Source organism: Crinia signifera, chromosome 4, assembly GCF_055691185.1.
Source record: "Crinia signifera chromosome 4, ASM5569118v1, whole genome shotgun sequence".
Lineage (NCBI taxonomy): Eukaryota > Metazoa > Chordata > Amphibia > Anura > Myobatrachidae > Crinia > Crinia signifera.
The window spans coordinates 170,386,629-170,407,943 of NC_139220.1; the positions used below are offsets into that span (position 1 = coordinate 170,386,629).

The following is a 21,315-nucleotide window of genomic DNA, read 5'->3' on the forward strand; positions in this document are numbered from 1 at the left end:
GGGGCATCAAAGTGAGCAGATGTATAGTGCCCTGCTTGGGCTTTCATTTGAGGAAATTAAATCCCAAATATGGCATCCGTGCGCACTATGTTGGACCTAGGGCCAGTCTGCACAGGTAGATTTCTCTGGCCAAGCAGCACAGCCCATCGGCACTCTACTTGGTCTCCTACATTACAGAAAGATGGGGACATGCAGAGCAATATAGCCGGGATCTTAAAACCCCAAGTGAATACCTGGTTGGATCAACAGTAGTTCCCACTCCACAACCCAACCCTCCTCCCCACATATTGTGTATTGTTGTACTCCTGGATAACAGTTCTACAGATAGCGGATTCTCTCACTGTGTTTTATAACCATACAAACAGAAACAAGCCTATACATAAAATACTTAAACATGTCAAAGAAATAGGCTCATCAATGAGACATAAATATAACTAAAGAAATAAAAGTGTGTAATGATAAGTCCAGAGTCCTTATAACGGAATATATTGAAACAATAAATTAAATAATAAAATCTCTTCCTTATCAATATTGATTTCATTGATTGTACTCTCACAAGAACTGCCTTATCAAAATTGCTTTAATTGATTTTAGTCTCAAAGGTTACAAAATCGTCTACCTATGTTAAATAGTTAATTAAAGTTAATCATTACTGCAAAGAAAGTGAACACCTACAAGATTACATGAAACGCTACAAGTAGAGGAAACGTTACTTTTCTGAAACCACGTTTTATAACAGGATCATACATTGCCTTATTATTCCATTTTTATATACATGCTGTATATATTTTGCGTGATTGCAATGAAAGGTAAGAAACACAAAACAAATTTACATTTTGTTTAGGAAGCAAGAAGCATAAGAATTTAAAATAAATAGATTTGTGATAAACTGAATTATAAATTAGGCAAAAATAATACAAGTAACATTATTATACCAAGATTACTTTTATATGTATAATTAGATATTCATTTATTATATTCCAGAGTACATATTATCATGAAGATTATGCATCTCTTCAATATTCAATTCGTTTTCAAACAATGAAGACAATGAAATATTTATTTTAGTTTTGCAAATATTCATGTTATTCATATTATCACTTTTCTTTCTAATTGATACAAGTACATGGTCAGGTGGATTTTGTTGCATACTTGGATTGTTATTACTTGTTCTTGTGTTTTTTATTAGATACGTTTCATTTTACCACATTAGGCATGTAAAACATTTCTCTGCATACGCAGTTTAGTATAATGTAATGGTATTTGACAGAGGACAGAATTGAACGTCCGTTTAAATATACATTAAATAATGAATACCTATATATTGTTGACATATATACATCCTGGGCTTATGCTTTCAATGATATAATTGTATTTTTAGATTAGTAGCTTTAATATGTTCATGGAAATTATCTTTCAGGAAACCCTGCTTATTCTTAAAATATTTGACTACATATCAGAAGAAGATGTCCACTTACGGATATGACACAATGGAAGATATTGTGGAAAATAAATACTTGGTGGCAAGACCCATTTATTCTGAAGACTCCTTCAGTGCTGACCATGAAATAGTGGATAGACATCACACCACAATATTGGATCACCTCAAACGGACATGTAGGTAAGTACAAGTTGTATTTGTGAGATCTTTTCATTCAGAATCTTCAAGGACTATAGTTAAGAACCTAAGAGAAGTTGTGCTGGACGGTTCCACTACAGTTGTGTCTTACTGTACTATATATTATACTCTTAGAGCATCTTGGAGCACTGATTTGCATGACTGTTGCCATAATAATCCTCTTTAATGTATTGCATTTAGCATGATATCTAGTCAATGGACAGCTGCTTTTAGTAATCACAGTTTGAGTTAATGGAGAGTTATTTTCAACAATTTTTGTCAATGAAAAATGAAGAACTTCTGGTACTAAAATCAACTCCATGCGTAGTGGATAGTGGGGTTATGAACAGGTCAAAAATTGATTTGGATCACATCGATATATGGGCCGATATCGCATCCGATATATGGGCCAATATCGCATCCGATATATCGGGCACCGTGAAAATACACAAGTACTGAACTTCTTAAGGCAAGTACAGAATGTCTAGTGCTAAATGGACAGGGAGTTGGACAAGCATTGCTAATGTACAGTAATTGAAGACAAATTCCTAGTAAGAAGGGCCATCGAGAGCATACACGAGCCTGAGTACTGGGGAACGCGGCAAAATCCATGAAAATGTCGCCATGACACCCCTTTCCCCCAAAATGTAACCTTTAAAAAAATGAGATCTGAATAAAATCACTGTGAAGTTAATAACTTGTTTTCTGCAATCACAGATATTATAAATGAAGATGTGTGTTTTCTGCCTTGTTAATAGTGATGGATGGATTGTAACTTGAGTAAGACATAATAAGAAATGTTTAAACCAATATACTGTATACTGTGTATACTGTATATACTGTATAACGGTTCAGGCTGGCTCAAAAGTCACCACATCTGATATACATTACCTAAAAATGAAACACATTAACCTTTGGAATTCTTCACTCAGTAAACATGTGAAGTCCTACCTGTTAGGCACTACTGATAACTCCATGATGAACTTCAGCCTCCACCCTGTGTAAAGTGTTATATCTTATTTGTTTCTTAAAAATAGATGTGGGCAGGTGACTATTGTTTATTTTTGGCATTTTGGAATGTTCTATAAAAAAAATCCTATTTAAAGAAATTCAACTTTATTAGTGTTTTTTTCCATTTCTTTCTGTCAAAATTCAGCAAGATAAAGGAAATCTATAGAGGAGATTTACTGGATAAGTGTTGCATACAGTACTGTAAAACATATACAGCACAATGGCACAATGGATAGCATTGATGTCTTTTAATGAATGGCATGTTGTGCCTTCTGTGCTCTCATATAGTTTCTCTGGGTGTACAGTACAAATAGAGGAATAAGTACCTGACTAAATTGGCCCTAGTGTTTATGTGGCAGTGGTGGGGAATTCAAGCTCCAACTAGGTAGAAAGCCTGTAGAAAATGGAGCACGTTAATTAATATTGTCTTATTGTACATTGCTATATAAAGTCTACAATACAGTATAATAGGCTAAAATGCCTGTCTCTGACATGCACAGTGATAGCTGGAAGGAGGATTGTACTTTACGATAGTGTCCATATAGTATACAGAACATATAGAAGCACACAGTATAGTGTGCCGTGGCACACTAGTGTGCCTTGAGCTGTTCTCAAGTGTGCCACCAGAACTAGAGATGCTCCAGCAAGCTCCCCGACTGTCGAAGCCGCAGAGATCCTTCCTCCTCGGCGTCTGTACTCAGAATGAATTCTGGTCAATCAGGAGCCGACTTTCCTGGTTCCTGATTGGCCGCTAGGTGGCTCCTGATTGGCCAGAATTCATTCTGAGTACAGACGCCGAGGAGGAAGGATCTCTGCGGCTCTGACAGTTGGGGAGCTTGCTGGAGTCGCCGGCAGCTTGAAGAAAAAGCAAGAAGATGGAAGAAGAAGGAAGAAGCCCTGGACTACGTCGGATCAAGCCAGAAGAACTTCCACGGAGGACCTGGGTGAGTAGGATTTCCTTCCACAGGTCCACCATGGATTTCTTCGGACCCCGGACCGGACGCCGACGCCGACATGAAGATCGACATGGTGAAGAATGCCGACATGGATCCGGAACCAGAAAAAGGCACCGGATCAAGACTCTGGGACCTACCTACGGGGTCAAGATAGGTAAGTATCAGTGTGTGTGTAATGTATGTATTAAACTTTTATTTTTCAGGTGTCAGTGTGTATTTATTTAACAATTTTTTTAACTGTGGAACTACAAGACCCAGCGGGCCCTTTAATGCCCCGCAGGCTGGGACTTGTGGTTCTCCAAGTCCCAGCTTGCGGGGGAGGCTTGCTGGGACTCATAGTTCCACAGTTTAAAACAATAGTTTATTCTTCTATTTTTTTACACCAAGATCAGCCCAGTGCCCACCGCACAGGGCCACCGGGGACAGCACCAGGCTTCAGCCTGGTCAGGTAAGACCTGGAGGGGGGGACCCCTTTATTGGGGGGGTCCCCACTCCCCCAGGGCCCCTGGCCAGGCTGACCTATTTGTCGGGTTCCCTAAATTTTAATTACCGGCTCTTTCAGCCTGGTGCTGGTTACAGCTGTGGGGGGGACCCCACGCCGTTTAAAAAAAAAAAAATATTTATTTTTTCTATTTTTTTTTTTACACACTGCAGCCTGCATGGTTCTGACTGATCCGTGCAGACTGCCAGAAAAATTCGTATTAGCTGCCGTATATACGGCCAGCTAATACGAATTCCTACGACATCGGAGGGTTACAAAGCAGTCGTATATGACTGCTTTGTAAATCCCCCTACGAAACACGACTTTGCATACGACTAAAACAGTCGTATGCAGTCGTAGGGAAAATACTAATACGAAAAACTAGGTTTTTCATATTAGTAATATTCCCCCATAATGCGAGGGCTTCACTGTGCCTGCCATATAATGCAGAGAGCGATGCAATTCCTGCCATATAATGCAGAGTGTATCACAGTGCCTGCGTGCATTAGTGCATTAGCGTGGGTCCTATAGATATGGAGAGGTATGTGTATGGTCTTAAAGGGGCTGCAGTCTATCAGGTGTGTCCTGGACACCCTGTGAGGTACTATAAGAAAGAAATGGATAGACTGAGCTCACCTGTGATGCGCTTGTGATAAATATACAAATACAGTGTATAGATGTAAGCAAAAGAAGAGAGTAAGATGGTAAGTGGGTACAAATTACATGAATTTATTTAATAAAAATGAAGTCGCAGTGGGAGAATGTGTGGAGTCCTGGTGATGCAGGAATAGGCCAGCGGGGTATCATTCCACTAGGCCTATTTTTTAGGTGTAAGAGTGACCTAGGTAGGTCCCTTTAACCATAGGTCCCTTAATAGGAACCTATGTACCTATGTGGGTGACCGCAGCGGTCTGTATGGGCAAGGGGATGAGGGATTGCGTAGATACAATGTCCAAGTGCACAGTATTGCGGGGTGCAATTGTCCTGTGGTACTGTGTCAAAGTCTCGTATTTACGGTGTTACTGCAGGATGAGAATGAATAAGGATGTTGTTTCCGAAGGAACCGTGATCTCGTGAGAGCGGAACCCGGAAGTCACGAGCGACAGACGCTGTGGAGCCGGGTGCCGGCGCACGGCTGTGCATCCACCCGCGCCATCGACAACAGCTCCCAAGAGGCGGCAGAACTTCTCCTACAATGATCCGGTAAGAGTACAAAGCGGGACGCCGCTCACTGTCCTCCACCCCGGTCATTTTTTCCTGGCACACAGTTTTGGACAACATCCTTATTCATTCTCATCCTGCAGTAACACCGTAAATACGAGACTTTGACACAGTACCACAGGACAATTGCACCCCGCAATACTGTGCACTTGGACATTGTATCTACGCAATCCCCCATCCCCTTGCCCATACAGACCGCTGCGGTCACCCACATAGGTACATAGGTTCCTATTAAGAGACCTATGGTTAAAGAGACCTACCTAGGTCACTCTTACACCTAAAAAATAGGCCTAGTGGAGTGATACCCCGCTGGCCTATTCCTGCATCACCAGGGCTCCACACATTCTCCCACTGCGACTTCATTTTTATTAAATAAATTCATGTAATTTTTACCCACTTACCATCTTACTCTCTTCTTTTGCTTACATCTATACACTGTATTTGTATATTTATCACAAGCGCATCACAGGTGAGCGCAGTCTATCCATTTCTTTCTTATATAATGCAGAGAGCTTCACAGTGCCTACCATATAATGCAAAGAGCATCCCAGTGCCTGCCATATAATCCAGAGAGCATCCCAGTGCCTGCCATATAATGCAGAGAGCTTCACAGTGCCTGCCATATAATATAAAGAGCTTCACATTGCCTGCCATATAATGCAGAGAGCGATGCAGTACCTGTCATATAATGCAGAGAAAATCACAGTGCCTGCCATATAATGCAGAGAGCTTCACAGTGCCTGCCATATAATGCAGAGAGCTTCACAGTGCCTGCCATATAATGCAGAGAGCTTCACAGTGCCTGCCATATAATGCAGAGAGCATCCCAGGGGCTGCCATATAATGCAGAGGGCATCCCAGTGCCTTCCATATAATGCAGAGAGCTTCACAGTGCCTGCCATATAATGCAGAGAGCTTCACAGTGCCTGCCATATAATGCAGAGAGCGATGCAATACCTGTCATATAATGCAGAGAAAATCACAGTGCCTGCCATATAATGCAGAGAGCTTTACAGTGCCTGCCATATAATGCAGAGAGCTTCACAGTGCCTGCCATATAATGCAGAGAGCTTCACAGTGCCTGCCCTATAATGCAGAGAGCATCCCAGTGACTGCCATATAATGCAGAGGGCAGCCCAGTGCCTTCCATATAATGCAGAGAGCTTTACAGTGCCTGCCATATAATGCAGAGAGCTTCACAGTGCCTGCCATATAATGCAGAGAGCGATGCAATACCTGTCATATAATGCAGAGAGCATCACAGTGCCTGCCATATAATGCAGAGAGCTTCACCATGCCTGCCATATAATGCAGAGAGCTTAACAGTGCCCGCCATATAATGCATAGAGCGATGCAATACCTGTCTTATAATGCAGAGAGCATCAAAGTGCCTGCCATATAATGCAGAGAGCTTCACAGTGCCTGCCATATAATGCAGAGAGCTTCACAGTGCCTGCCATATAATGCAAAGAGCATCCCAGTGCCTGCCATATAATCCAGAGAGCATCCCAGTGCCTGACATATAATGCAGAGTCTTCACATTGCCTGCCATATAATGCAGAGAGCATCCCAGTGCCTGCCATATAATGCAGAGAGCTTCACAGTGCCTGCCATATAATATAAAGAGCTTCACATTGCCTGCCATATAATGCAGAGAAAATCACAGTGCCTGCCATATAATGCAGAGAGCTTCACAGTGCCTGCCATATAATGCAGAGAGCTTCACCGTGCCTGCCATATAATGCAGAGAGCTTCACAATGGCTGCCATATAATGCAGAAAGCATCCCAGTGGCTGCCATATAATGCAGAGAGCATCCCAGTGGCTGCCATATAATGCAGAGGGCATCCTAGTGCCTTCCATATAATGCAGAGAGCTTCACAGTGCCTGCCATATAATGCAGAGAGCTTCACAGTGCCTGCCATATAATGCATAGAGCGATGCAATGCCTGTCATATAATGCAGAGAGCTTCACAGTGCCTGCCATATAATGGAGAAAGCATCACAGTGCCTGCTATATAGTGCAGAGAGCAGCACAGTGCCCACCATATAATGCATAGAGTGGGTCAGTGACCACCATAAAATGCAGAGTGTTGCAGTGACCATCATATAATGCAGAGATTGATCCACAGACCACCACATAATGCAGAGACCAGTGACCCACATATGATAAAAATATTTGAAAACACCCCCACAATAATAATAATAATAATAATAATAATAATAATAATAATATTATCTTTCACACACACATTAATAAATGACCCTATGTATTTCTAGGGTGACCAATGCCAGATTCATGGGATATCTTGTATTGAGTTTGTCAATGTGAAGATGAATGGTAATCCCTCCTCTCTCACCAAACCAGCCATCCCACAATGTTACCTACATGGGGCTGGCCAGTAGTGGCAGGTAGCAGCAGGACCTGCAGCAATACAGCGACCAGAAAAAGTGCGGTGGGCGGTGGTAGGTGGAGAGGTGCAATGGCAAATGGAGAAATGCAGTGGTGGGCTGCACCCAGTGGCTTCTGAGATCACATCATGCTGGGCACAGCAGGGTGCAGGAGCAGCTGGGCAGCCTCTGAGTTGGTGATCAATGCCACACGGAATTATATTTGAACATGCACAGATTCAAGTAGTGTTACCACCCATCCGGGTTTAATCCAGGCAGTCTGGTAATTAAGACTGGCGTCCGAAGTCCTGAGGGGTGGGCTTCCTGGACTATGCAATGTCTGGGAATCAGAGTCTAGAGTTGGGGATAGCCGGGCAGAGAGTGGTGGTTAGCTTGGCTGTATCAGAGCAGGTCCATGGCTATTACAATATAAAAGGAGATAACTTCCCCATGGCAATGAGCATTTCACTCCCCGTGGCAACAAGAATTTAACTCCCCTGTGGCAACAGGCATGTAATACCCAATATCAAACAGCATTTAACTTCCCCGTGGCAACATGCAATTAACTTCCCGATGGCAATGAGCATGAAGCCCCTGGCATTTAGCATGAAGCCCCTGGCCATGAGCATGTAGGTAAGCGGCATTTATGTGGCATAATATGTAGTAGCCATTCTGTGTGTGGGATAATATGTAATGGGCATTATGGTGTGTGGCATAATGTGTATGGGGCATCACAGTGTTTGGAATTATGTGTAATGGGCATCATGGTTCATGGCATAATGTGTAATTGGCATCACAGTGTGTGACGTACTTGTGACGTGATGTAAGTGCCAATTACGGTGTGCAAAAGAAAAATAATAGAATTGAAGCAAAGGTTATAAAAATCATTATAAGGCAGTTCAAGGGTGGGGCTGGGTCAATGGGTGGGCTGTGGGTGAGTCAAGGTATCAAGGTACCAAAGGTGGTAAGCCTAGATACAAGTCCTGGTGATTTAGGGCCCAAATCCTTGCCAATCTGCTAATATCTACAGTACCTTGGCAAATGCCTTCTGTTGTTAAAGCCTGCAAGTTTGTTCACCAAGTGCCATTCCAAAGTGCTTCTGTTCCAGTCTGCAGTGTATCCAGTCAACATTGCAATCTACCTATTTGGCAATGAGCATTTCACTCACCATGACAACAAGCAAACATTGGCAAAATGCTCTGTTCTTGGACTTCCCTGCCAGTGGCAGTTACAGAGGTTGGACCCAGCACAGTCCAAAATTCAAAGAGGGGGGTCACATCAACTGCCAGTGAGTCCAGTGAGATGTTTGGAGTGGCTCCTCTATTTGAATATTGGACTGTGCTTCTGCACCACCTCTGCAACTGGCAGGCAAGTCCAGAAACAAAGGATTTTGTACCTAATGGAATGGACCAAGTTGGAGGGTATGTGTACGTAATCCCCCAAAAACCTATATATTCAGGAAGTAGTCTTCTAGACTAGATCTTTATTGATTAACGGTATCCTGTGTTATCAGCTTATTTGCATTTCTGCACTGTACCCTGTAAGTGAAAAAACATCGGTACTTGTGTAGTTTCACGGCGCCACCGCATGCACAGTCTGTTAGAAACTTGGCAGCTTGCCAGACTCTGTGCGCGTGCCGCTCTAGCTATTATCCTAGCTGTTCTCAGCGCTACGTTACCAGCATAGCGTGTGCGCGTGCCTCTCTAGCTGTTCTCATTGCAGCGCTACGCTATCAGCGTAGCGTAATGTACACGCTACAATTGAGATGCTTTAGCGTCTGAATCCCGAGTCGGTGCAAGCCGCTAAGAAGGGGGTTATCTGGATTCAGACGCTGATGCGTCTGAATTTGGTAGTGTGTAGGGGTACATACGGGTGCACTGTGCAAAACACTCCTAAACCTGTTCACAATGACACTAGTCGACATAACAGCTGTCAACCTTGTTAATTCCACTATCCACGTCAACCCGAAGCGTGGCAAGCGCAGGCGGTACGCATCCTACGACCTTTTCATACCCCCACTATCCACGTCGGCGTGGAGTTGAGAATAGAAAGTGCCCGAAACGTGGCGAGCGCAGGGGATGCGGACACCAGTGAAGCCCGCGAGGGGACGCGTATACCTGTGAAGCCCGCGAGGGGACGCGGACATCTGTGAAGCCCGCGAGGGGACGCAGATACCTGTGAAGGTATCCGCTGCGCTCGCCACTCTTCGGGCTCGGTGGCTCGCTGCGCTCGCCACACTTTCTATTCTCAACTCCATGCCGACGTGGATAGGTCGTAGGACGCGTACCTCCGCCGCTCGCCACGCTTCGGGTTGGCGTGGATAGTGGAATTAACAAGGTCGACAGCTGTAATGTCGACTAGTGTCATTGTGAACAGGTTTAGGAGTGTTTTGAACAGTGCACCCCTATGTACCCCTACACCCTACCAAATTCAGACGCATTACCGTCTGAATCCAGATAACCCCCTTCTTAGCAGCTTGCAAGGACTTGGGATTCAGACGCTAAAGCATCTCAATTGTAGCGTGTACATTACGCTACGCTGATAGCAGCTAGAGTGGCACGCGCACACACTACACTGGTAACGTATCGCTGAGAACAGCTAGGATAACAGCTAGAGTGGCACGCGCACAGTTAAACAGAGACTCTGGCAGGCTGCCAAGTTTCTGAAACAGACTGTGCGTGCGGTGGCGCCGTGAAACTACACAAGTACTAAAACATCTTTGTGCTTTTGACTCCTCCAGGTATGCAAATATAGTGGAATTACTGCTATCTGAATTACTTAATCACATACCTGTCTCTGCCACCGAGAGGGATGTGTGGCACCCCATTGGAGCTACCATGAGCTGTAGTGGGACTTTTTTGCCCCTCCCTCTGCTGAATGCATCCCTAGATGGACACTATTAAATTGACAGCAGATAAAGGGTTAATTGTGTCCTGAGTGCTGAACCTGGCACTTGGACAGGACCAGTCAGCATGAGACATATGAATCCCAGAGAGAGAAAGAGAGCGAGAGATAGAACGAGAAATAGCTTTTACTGTGGCATTTAACAACCCGGTGCTAGGACAGTTGATAGTTGGGCGGTGGCCATCTTTGGAGGATGGAAAGCAGCACCTTGGAGCAAGGGAGACTGTGAAGTAACACACCCAATTTGGTGTTTTTTCAGTTTCCGTAACTGAGTCTGGGGGAGTGCTGACAGCCAGGGATGCCACTAGAAACTATTTTCTAGGGTCTCATATGATGTGTTTCCCGCTTGTTGGTAAATCAGCAACTTCCTCATTCTGAGTCCAGGGGCCAAATGTAATAGGGTGAGAGTTTCTGAAAGTGAGGGATTTTGGGAGAATTTTTCAATTTTTTAAAGCAGTACTCATTTACATGGCAAAATCAATCTGGTTCTGCAGTGTAATTGATTGCCGCTTTAAAAAAAAGGAAAAACTCTCCCAAAATCTCTCACTTTCTGAAACTCTCACCCTATTACATTTGGCCCCAGGTGTCCCAAAACTTTGAGAAAGTTTCTGCACTACTTTATTCTGAAGCCGCCGGAAATGTTATCACCTCTGATGGGATACGGTCAGTTGGTTGACCTAAAGATGGTCGACACCACTAGGTCGACATGTTACAATGTCGACAGTTCGTTAGGTCGACACAAACATTAGGCCGACATGGTCTAGGTCGACAGTCAAAAGGTTGACATGGGGTTTTTCACATTTTCCCCTTGAATGTCGACACAGTCGACATGGACAGAGTTTTAAGTCCACCGCATCCCCTCTCATGGCTCGCCATGCTTTGGGCAAGGTGCCTTGCTACGCTCGACACACTATTTTATCCTCCTACCCTAGTGGATGGTAGGGCATGAAATGCTGCCTGTCGGCACATGTTGGCTCAAAAACCCCAGGTCGACAGGTTGTTAGGTCAACACAAGCATTAGGTTGACATGGTCTAGGTCGACAGTCAAAAGGTCGACATGTGGTTTTCCACTGTTTTTGTTGACATGTACCGACAGGTGGTATTTCATGCCCTACCATCCACTAGGGTAGGAGAAAAAAATAGTGTCGAGCGAGTACAGCAAGCCATGCGAGGGGATGCAGTGCACTTAATACTCTGTCCATGTTGACTGTGTCGACATTCGGGTAAAAAAACTGTGAAAAACCCCATGTCGACCTTTTGACTGTTGACCTAGACCATGTCAACCTAATGTGTGTGTCGACCTAACGACCTGTCGACCTTGTGCCATGTCGAGCTAGACCCCTATCAACCTTGCAGTATGTTGACCTAGTGGTGTTGACCTAATGACTGTCGACCATCTTTAGGTCGACCATACAATCCATACCCCCTCTGACCTAGTACAACTGTGGTCCCTTCCCACCAAAAATCTGCCTCATCCCAATTATATGACTGCCATGGATGGGAGTAGAATCCAAGGAGGCACTATTGCACTCAGAACTTAGCCACTCTGTGTAAGGGTTAGAGTTGTTTATTCTGAACTTTAAATATTTCTGGTAATACCCATTCTTTAGTCCTGAGCCTACCGTGCTTTGTTTACACAATCCTCAAATTGGCCCTTATTCTGGTTCGTGCGGTACGGCCCGCGTGCGGCCGTACCGCCGATGTTTTCCGTCTGCACATGCGCAGAGGTCAATCTGCGCATGTGCAGGCGAATTCGCCGCACATAACGTTAGTACGCCGCAAAGGGGGCGTATAGGGGCGTGAGGGGCTTCATGCCCTCATTTCCCTATGTATACGCCCCGCGTTTCATGGGCGTTCCCATGCAAACGCGGGGCGTACACATGGTAATGAGGCCATGACGCAACTCATGGGGGCGGAAAGCTGACGTCGCCGGATGTCAGCTTTCAGCCCCCATACAAGCTACCACACGGACGATTGTCCGTGTGGTCTCAGCTTGCGGGAGCTGCCGCGGCGTGCGGACCTGCCTTCGATGGTCGACGACCATCGAATGCAGGGGGCAGCTCCCACCATGGTGGAGGCGTACGCCTCCACCATTTTCATGCGGATCGGCAGCCGTCCGTGTACGGACGGCCGTGCCGATCCGTCTTGTAGGCGGGGATTCGTCTGGTGCGGTCGGAGCCGCATATGCGGCTCGACCGCACCAACCAGAATAAGGGCAATTGATTGGAATACATCCCAAGTGACAGCTTGGAGTTCAGCCTGTTTTGGATCGTGTTTTCAGCAGGTATTGCCTGTATCTAATTCCAATACCGATACTCCTCCTCTTCCCTTTGAGGATTTCTCAGAATTGTTCAGTAAATCGGGAGCTAAAGTTTTGCCCCATCATCATCCCTGGGACTACTTTATAGACCAGGGGCGGGGAACCTTTTTTGTGCCAAGGGCTGTTTGTATGGGGAAAAAATGCTTTGGGGGCCATATATAAAAATTTATCTTACAAATTCCCCTGCTGCAGCTGTCCCACGCTCCGGCGGCTACCGCTGAATAGGACTGACTGTCTCTGTCTGCTGTTGATTAAGAGGAATCCTGCGAGAACTACCTATCTCTCGCAAGAATTCCCCTGTGCTTGACTCCAGGCAAAGCCACCGGGTGGGTCACTCAGACCGGCTACGGGGCCACATGCGGCTACCGGGCCTGAGGTTCCCCACCCCTGCTATAGACCGTATTCCTGACAAGCCTCCATCCAGAGGTCCCATATAGCCTCTCTCACTGCCTGACACACAAGCTATGTCAGAATATATTAAATAAAACATGGCAAAAGGGTTTATCAGACCATAGGCCTCTCCTGCTGTTGCAGGCTTCTTTTTTGGAATAAGGATGGAGGATTAAGACTCTGCATTGATTATAGTAGTTTCAATGACATTACCATTAAAAATCAGTACCCTTTGTCTTTGATTACTGAGTTGTGTGATCGTCTGAGTAGGGTGACTATATTTACAAAGTTGGATTCACAAGGGGCTTATAACTTTATACGAATCAAAGAAGGTGACTAGTGGAAGGTGGCATTTAATACCCAAGCTGGCCACTATAAGACTTTTGTTATGCCCTTTGGTCTCAGGAATGCCCCTTTTCCACCATATTAGCACCTATTACGGCACTCACCCCAAATGGGTGCTAATCCAGCTAAATGGTCAAATGAAGCTATCGAGGTATTCCATCTCCTCAATCATCTTCATCAGTAGATGTTGGTCCAGCATTCTCCCAGAAAGGTTGTCACAGCCATCTTCAGTGAATTTGGGCTTCATGGTGTACAAAAAATATTGTCTAATATTGCTCTGCACAGTACAACTACAGGCTCTATAAGGAACTATTAAGCACCCTCTTTACCTTAAGGTCATAGACCAAGTCAAAAGGGCATCTGCTTAGATTGGAGGAGAAGAGGTTTCGTACTCTCTAAAGGAATTGGTTCTTTAAGTTGAGTGCAGTAAAGGTGTGGAACTCACTGCCAGAGGAGGTGATGATGGCAGATACAGTACATTAAATACACTTAAGAAATGGTTAGACAAGTACTTGGTTTATAATAACATTCACGCCTATAATCAACATGTTATGGTCTAAGGAACGGATCAGCAGGTTAAATGAGGACAAATAAAACACACTAGTTAAGCTGTAGTTTGAATCAAGATGTATAATCCTGGTGACAGATAACACATTTAGATCTTAAGGCCCCCATACATTAGGCCAACTTGTACTAAGGACAAGTCGGACCCAATTCCCCTGCGAGCCGCCCGGCAGCTCCCCGGGAGGCTCACATACAATTTGGCACTTGATGTGCCATTTTTTACATGTGATAAATCACATTCGATTTATCACATGTAAAAAATAACGGGGAGCCGCAGTGCGGTGAGGATCAGTGGGGCGGGCGGCAGTGATCATCAGTGTGCAGCGCCGCAGCTGGTGGGCAGCGGCGGCTATTACAACTTTAAAATAATGTGTCAAATGACTGTCCTGCTTTTCATTGGCTGAGATAGAGCACTCTCAGCCAATCAGCGACCTCCCTCCGGCTCAGCCCCCTTGTCCATGTACTATTCCACTGTCTTGGTAAAACAAAACTTGCCCAAGCCATAATTAACTTTTTTTACAGTATGTCTTTCGACACAGTCCCTGAAACTCACATGCCGCTGAAATCACCCAATTTTAATAGCCATCCTCCATGCAATTCCAGTCTACCTCCCCTGATAAGAAACCATTAAGATACATGTGCAATATGCCTTAGACCAGGGGTAGCCAACTCCAGCAGTAGCGCACGCAGGGGGGGGTTCTGAGTACCCAGAAACCCCCCCAGGAGTCTAAGGGCCCTAGGCTGAAAGCTGAGGGTCCCCTCTTTCCATGGGTACAAGAATTTTTAAAATCGGCCCTTGGGAACCGGAGATATCTGACTTCAAAGCAGTGGTCCCTATCCAAGCCTGTTAATTGCATCCCAGTCAGATATTTCAGGTTCTGTCTAACTTAGAGTTTTTCTGATGGTATATTCCAAAAGCTGGGACTCTCCCCCTTTGAAAGACACTAGAAGCTTGTCTCTACTGTTCCCATAACCAGAGATATCAGCCTTCCAGCTGCTGGTTACTGCTACAGCTCCACACGCCCCTTCATTCAGCCCAATGCCCGCTTCTCCCACCTCATCTCCCACCATCTGTGCAGTAAAGGGGTAATTAGTGGAAATTACTGATCCAGGCTCTACATGCTGAGCAGTTGATATAATGCCCCCTACCACCCGCGGGACATCAAAGCTTCCCCCACCCCTACTGCTGGAGGAGTGGTAGGTGCCCCAATACATTGCTATGCCCAGGGGTCTACACTGCTGGTGACGCCCCTGTATGTATGTATGTATGTATGTATATATATATATATATATATATATATATATGTGTGTGTGTGTGTTATTAATATACATTTGGTCTATCTATAATACTTTAACTGACCTGGCTTATACTGGGTCACCTAAGTGTCCATCTCCGTGCTTTGCTCCACCCCTCTGGAAACCCCTTTCTGAAAATCCTGCGTTTGCCACTGTCCAGTCCTCAAGAGCTACCAACAGATAACATTTCCCAGGTCTCCTCACAGAATCGCAAGTGATATAATTAGCTCCACCTGTGGATCATTTATAATGTGTCAGTCAGTAATGAGTGCATCTGTGTATCTGTGAGGTAAGCTGGAAACCGTGAACTGTTTTTAGCTCTCGAGGACTGGAGTTGGCTACCCCAGCCATAGACACATGCGCAGAAGTTATCCTTAAGGAGCATATGGCTGATGTTTATGTTTAGTCCACCTATACAGTACCCTTATATGCTAGAGTGGTTTGCAGTATCTATCCATTTTTCAAAATGGCAAATGTTACCATGAGGCTTTAACAAATGCGTTTCAAATATGTTTAAAAAGATATATATTTATTTGGGGGGAAATAATTTATAGATCTGGGATTTCAAATATTTAAAATGTACAAACTCATACTTTAATAGATAGGAGTTTCAATTATGAACTCTAGGACTGATTCAGAAAGATGTACAAAATACCGATACTGTTGAGTGTGTGCGTGCAACATGTTCACTACACATGTACCAATTTACCTTACCAATGTCACTCACAGTGACAGTGAGTGGTTATTCACAAAGTAAGGGACTATTTAGGGCAGGTAATTGGGAGTGGAAATAATGTAGTAATGTCACAATAAGTTTTGTGGTGTGTCTTGGCCTATAGTTGAGTTCCCATATGCACAAAACATGGCACCAGTGTCTTAATTCATGTGGCCATTCTGTGTGACCTTATGGTTACTCAGGGAGTCAATTATCGAAGGTTCTGTGACTGCCAATAAGAATTTGCATGTAGTTGCTTGGATTAGCGATGCTGTTTGTGGGCACTGCAATGTTTCAAGGCAGGTACAGCATTAGCATATTCTCGCACATCCGCTGCACATGGGAATCTTAACTGCAAATGCCATGCAACTGCAAATTCTGGTGCACACGGGATCGCAACTGCAATACCAATAATCTATGAAACAGGCTCCCTGTCAGAATGCATACCAGGTGGAAATCAAATACTTTAACCCCTTCAGTGGCAGTTTTTTTTTTCTTCCTAAAAACACCACAGGGGTGTCTTTTAAATTTGGGCTGGGGGCCAGTGGGGGAGTGCAGGGGCGAAGTGTGGGGGTGGGGGTAACACCTGAGGATTGCATTTGCCAATCGCCACCGGGGATCCCCAGCATTATCGCTGACTCCAAGCCGCCTTGCTGCACCCGGGAATCAGCATAATGCATTATACAGTTATGCCTGCCCCCGGCCAATAGGAGTCTGGGGCTGCTGCGATCAGCTCTGCGGTCCCCAGGGGATCAGAGAGTGGTGTAGCATGGAAATCTTCCAGGCTAACCTACACTAGCAGTGCAGCTCGGCCTAGAGCATTTCCAGGGCATAGCAATTAAGGGGTTATTGACCAAAAGTGTAATATGTTAAAAAGTAGAGTTTCCAGAAAAGTAAATTGCAAAATATACATTACCATTAGCCCAGTGGTTCCCAAAGTTTCTTTAATCACGGCACCCTACAGCATCCTTGCCTACTTTCCAGGTTTGGCAGGAGGCCCCTGGAAGAGTGGGCAATTCTCCTGGATGGTCCTCACCCCCCTGCACCCACATAAAATCCTATGCCATTGGAAGGGGCATAGGATGCCATTGACAATGAATTGTCATCATGGGGGGGGGGGTCCTGGAACACCAACCCGAGGCACCCCTGCAAGAGCACCAAAGTCCGGAAACCACTGCGTTAGCCGGAATTTGCAAATATATCCAAGAAATCTTGTATGTTCATCTTGCAAATCCAATGATGACACTGTTTCAGAGATGAGCACATTGAGCCTGATTCAGCTTCAGTTGTAGGTTTTGTGAGAAATTGCAAAACTTCAACTGCTGTTGCTAGTACTGTATGTCGGTGTCGCAGCAGCAGCGTGTGACTCATTATTTATATTATAATTGAGCATCTTCAGTATTTACATAACCATTAAAATATAGTTTGTTGCCAGTGCTCATTTATGTCCCAGAGCCAAAGTTCACTATTATATGTAAGGCAAACAAAAATGTTGTGTTTTTCTTTCATTGCAGTTGTTCCTCACAGAAAGCCAAACGGATTGCCTTATCTTATTTCCCTGTTGTTTCATGGCTTCCTGCTTATCATTTCAAGGAGTGGATTCTCAATGACATAGTATCTGGTATTACTACAGGGCTTGTGGCAGTGTTGCAAGGTGAGGCCACTGTTGTGGCTTTTAAATAGCAATATGTAAGGATTAACTACAACCTGTATATAAGACATAGGTGTAAGCACATCAAGCACAGTAGAAGATGACTGTTCTCAGGTGCTCTCTGGCAACTTTCAGCCTGGGGAAGGGGGGGGGGGGGGTAGACACAAGCAAGTGGTCCGTCTTTTCTACCAGAACATGCAACTAGGAAAATGGTCATTGTAAAAGTGTTGTAGGTGATGTGGTTTGCCTAATGTGACAAATGACCCAATTCAGAAATGATCGCTGCTGTGCTAATTTGCATAGCGGCCATTGATCGATGGACTGCGAGTATGTATGGACCGCAGTGTGCGATGCCTGCTAGCAAATGAATCCTGCTACTTTTTTCCTTTGCTAGGCCTTCACAAGGTGATTGACAGGTAGCCAGCCATTTAACCCCTCAAGTGGTAATCCTGAGAATTTTCCGGACTGTGCCTCAGTGCCCAGTCTGGCAAACCCGGAAAATTCACGGGATTGCCACTTTTTAGAGCCCGGGATCCTTCTCCTCCACCGCGCCTCCTCCTCCCCCCTCCCCCGGCTTTTCTATGCAAGTCTCCAGCACTGGCTACTGACATGCCGGGTACAGGGCCATGGTGCAGGGCCGGGCAACGGCTGACATAGGGTTCAGCGGCACTGCCCAGCCCAGGGGGACACAGTTGCTGGTTTTTTTAGGTAGCGCTCCCCCTAAAAATTCACCCAGTGGGGAGCGCTACCTTAAAAAAAAAACCACCACTGAAGGGGTAAATGGGAGTGTTAAGAAAAATGCTAGGCGTGCAAAAATGAAAATAGGAGTATATTATACAAGTCGCCGCGTCCATTCGCAAACAGAGCCTGTACGCATAAATGCTTAGATGCATGTGCAGAAGCAAAACATCGAATGCGCGGGGGAGCAAATAGACCAAAATTACCTCCCTAGGACCTGATTCTGGTTGAATCGGTAAGCAAAAAGACACATCCCCTCGCATGTGCCCGCTGCTGGTGAAATCATTCGATGGTCACTGACCATCAAATGATTTCTCCAGGGCATGCAAATATATCAACTACAATGACCCCCTGTTGAAATAATCAGTTGAATACCATTACTTCTGATGAAGTGTAAAAGCCCCCAGTTTTCAAGGGTTTAGTCTTTTAGATCTACAATGTCAAGGTCTACAATCAAAAGTTTTACAACTAATGGTCGACAGGGTCAAAAGGGCGACAATCTAAAGGTCATCAGTCAAAAAGTAGATGGGGTCAAAATGTGGACAGTCAAAATGTCAACATGTTCAACAGATTGACATTGAAGAGGTTGACAAAGAGCAACATAAGTTTTTTCGGCATGGACACCATATAAGTGTACCGCGTCCCCTCGCATGGCTCACTGCGCTCGCCATGCTTCGGGCTCAGTGCCTCACTGCACCCAGCACACTATTATCCTCTGACTCTGTGCTCATGTGGATGGTAAAGTGTGAACCAAGTCAGTTTTTTACAAAAAAATCATGAAAAACTGGTCGACCCTAAAAATGCATGTCAACCTTTTCATTTTTCATGACCTTTTGGCCATGTTGACCTTGTCAAGCAATAGTTGTTGACCTTTTGATTGTCTTTCTAGAGACTGTGGCCAAAATTTACCAAGATCAGGGTTCTATATCACATGGGATGTTGCTATGGGCAACCAATCAGATACTAGAAGGTGCTAAATACATAAGAAGTAGATTATTATTGGTTACCTATAGCAACATCCCATGTGAAATGGAACTCCCTTTTTAGTAAATTTTCCCCTGTAGATCTAAAGCTTGGATACCGTTTTGCAGCCAAGAACACCACACAAATTGTACAAAATGTCCTCAAGTTCTTATCAAATACTGCCAAACAAAACAAAAACTCTATTTTACATGTAAGTTAGCTAGAAACACCATAATCTGCCAAGCAACGCTTTTGAGAAGATCCATTTCGATTCCATCATCATGGTGTACATTTCTTCAGCTTTGGACTAATAATATTTCTTTTTTTTTTAAATAACTTTATGGGTTAGTTATTTATTTATTAACAGTTTCTTATATAGCGCAGCATATTCAGTTGCGATTTACAATAGGAAACAGTGATACAACACACTGGGTATTTAAAGACAGACAAAAAGGTAGGAGGGCTCTGCTCGCAACCTTATGATTTATAGGGAAATAAACATTGATACACAAGGATAGGTGTATCTTTATTGCAAGGTTCTTGGTGGGCTGTATGATATGGCGACCCAGCAGTTTGGCCAGGGGTCAGGAGGATAGACAGTGTGAAAAAGAAAGAGAGAGAATATGTGTGGACTGTACAGTGGGGGTCTGATTGGATAGGAAAGGTCTATGACGGTTATGCGTCTGGTTCTGGAATTTGATAAGCTTGCCTGAAAAGGTGAGTTTTCATGGAAAGCTTGAAGGATTGGAGACTGGAGGAGAGTCTTATTGTGTGTGGGAGAGCATTCCACAGAGTGGGTGCAGCCCAAAGAAAGTCCTGCAATCGCGAATAGAAGCAGGTAATGCGTGTGGATGAGAGACATAGATCTTGTGAGGAGCGACTAAGTCAAGTAGGGAGATATTTTGAGATAAGAGAAGAGATGTACGTTGGTGTAGTTTGGGTTAGTGGAACTTTTCTAACAGCTTTAAAAATGTTAGTTATCTTGTATGTTTCAGGACTGGCATATGCTCTACTTGCCAATGTATCTCCGGGCTATGGATTATACACTTCTTTTTTTCCTGTTGTGGCCTATTTTGTCTTTGGAACTTCCAAACATTTATCTGCTGGTAAGTTGTGTGTAAAACATATATCATGTGACATGTGGTCGCCATCAGTGGAATTATACATACATTTTTTGAACACAAAAATCATTTTTGTAGGGCCATTCCCTGTTGTGAGTCTAATGGTTGGCTCAGTAGTGGCTACTCTTGTACCGGATGATGGAACAATCAGCGGAAACTCTACTCTTATTAATTCTACTGCTGAAACTGAGTTTAATGATAAACGGATAGCTGTGGCAGCATCACTGACTTTCCTGGTTGGAATAATTCAGGTCAGTGTTTGACACTCAATTTGGTAATTTACTAATTTTCTAGCAAAATTAATTTCATCCCCTAAAATATCTTCCTTGCAACTACTACTGGGGGTCCTAACCTGCACTTAATTTAGCCTCTCACTGACAACCTTATATAAACTGTTGCTAGCTCCTATGAGTATGGCTGCTAAATCATGGAAGACATAATACTTCTAGCTAATACTTGTGCTCAGTGGCGTAACTATAGCACCGCAGCCCCCGCGACCGCGGGGGGGGGGCGCTATGCATGTGCGGGCGCCGGGGGCTGCAGTGCTATAGTTACGTTACACCCCGCCGCCCGCCGCACCAACCCACGCAAACCCCCCCATCCCCAGTCTTTACCTGTGTTCAGTATGCGC

The 21,315-nt window shown here is 44.6% G+C and overlaps 1 protein-coding gene across 1 annotated transcript in view; it reads left to right on the plus strand.

Annotated features, from left to right (window-relative positions):
- Positions 1–1,469: 1,469 nt before the first annotated feature.
- Positions 1,470–21,315, plus strand: part of LOC146072459 (chloride anion exchanger-like) — a 71,723-nt gene continuing 51,877 nt past the window's right edge. The window contains exons 1-4 of the mRNA XM_083179692.1: positions 1,470–1,621; positions 17,726–17,865; positions 20,559–20,669; positions 20,763–20,935. Of these exons, the coding sequence (XP_083035818.1) occupies positions 1,491–1,621; positions 17,726–17,865; positions 20,559–20,669; positions 20,763–20,935 (555 nt within the window). The 5' untranslated portion in view covers positions 1,470–1,490. The remainder of the gene's footprint in view (positions 1,622–17,725; positions 17,866–20,558; positions 20,670–20,762; positions 20,936–21,315) is intronic.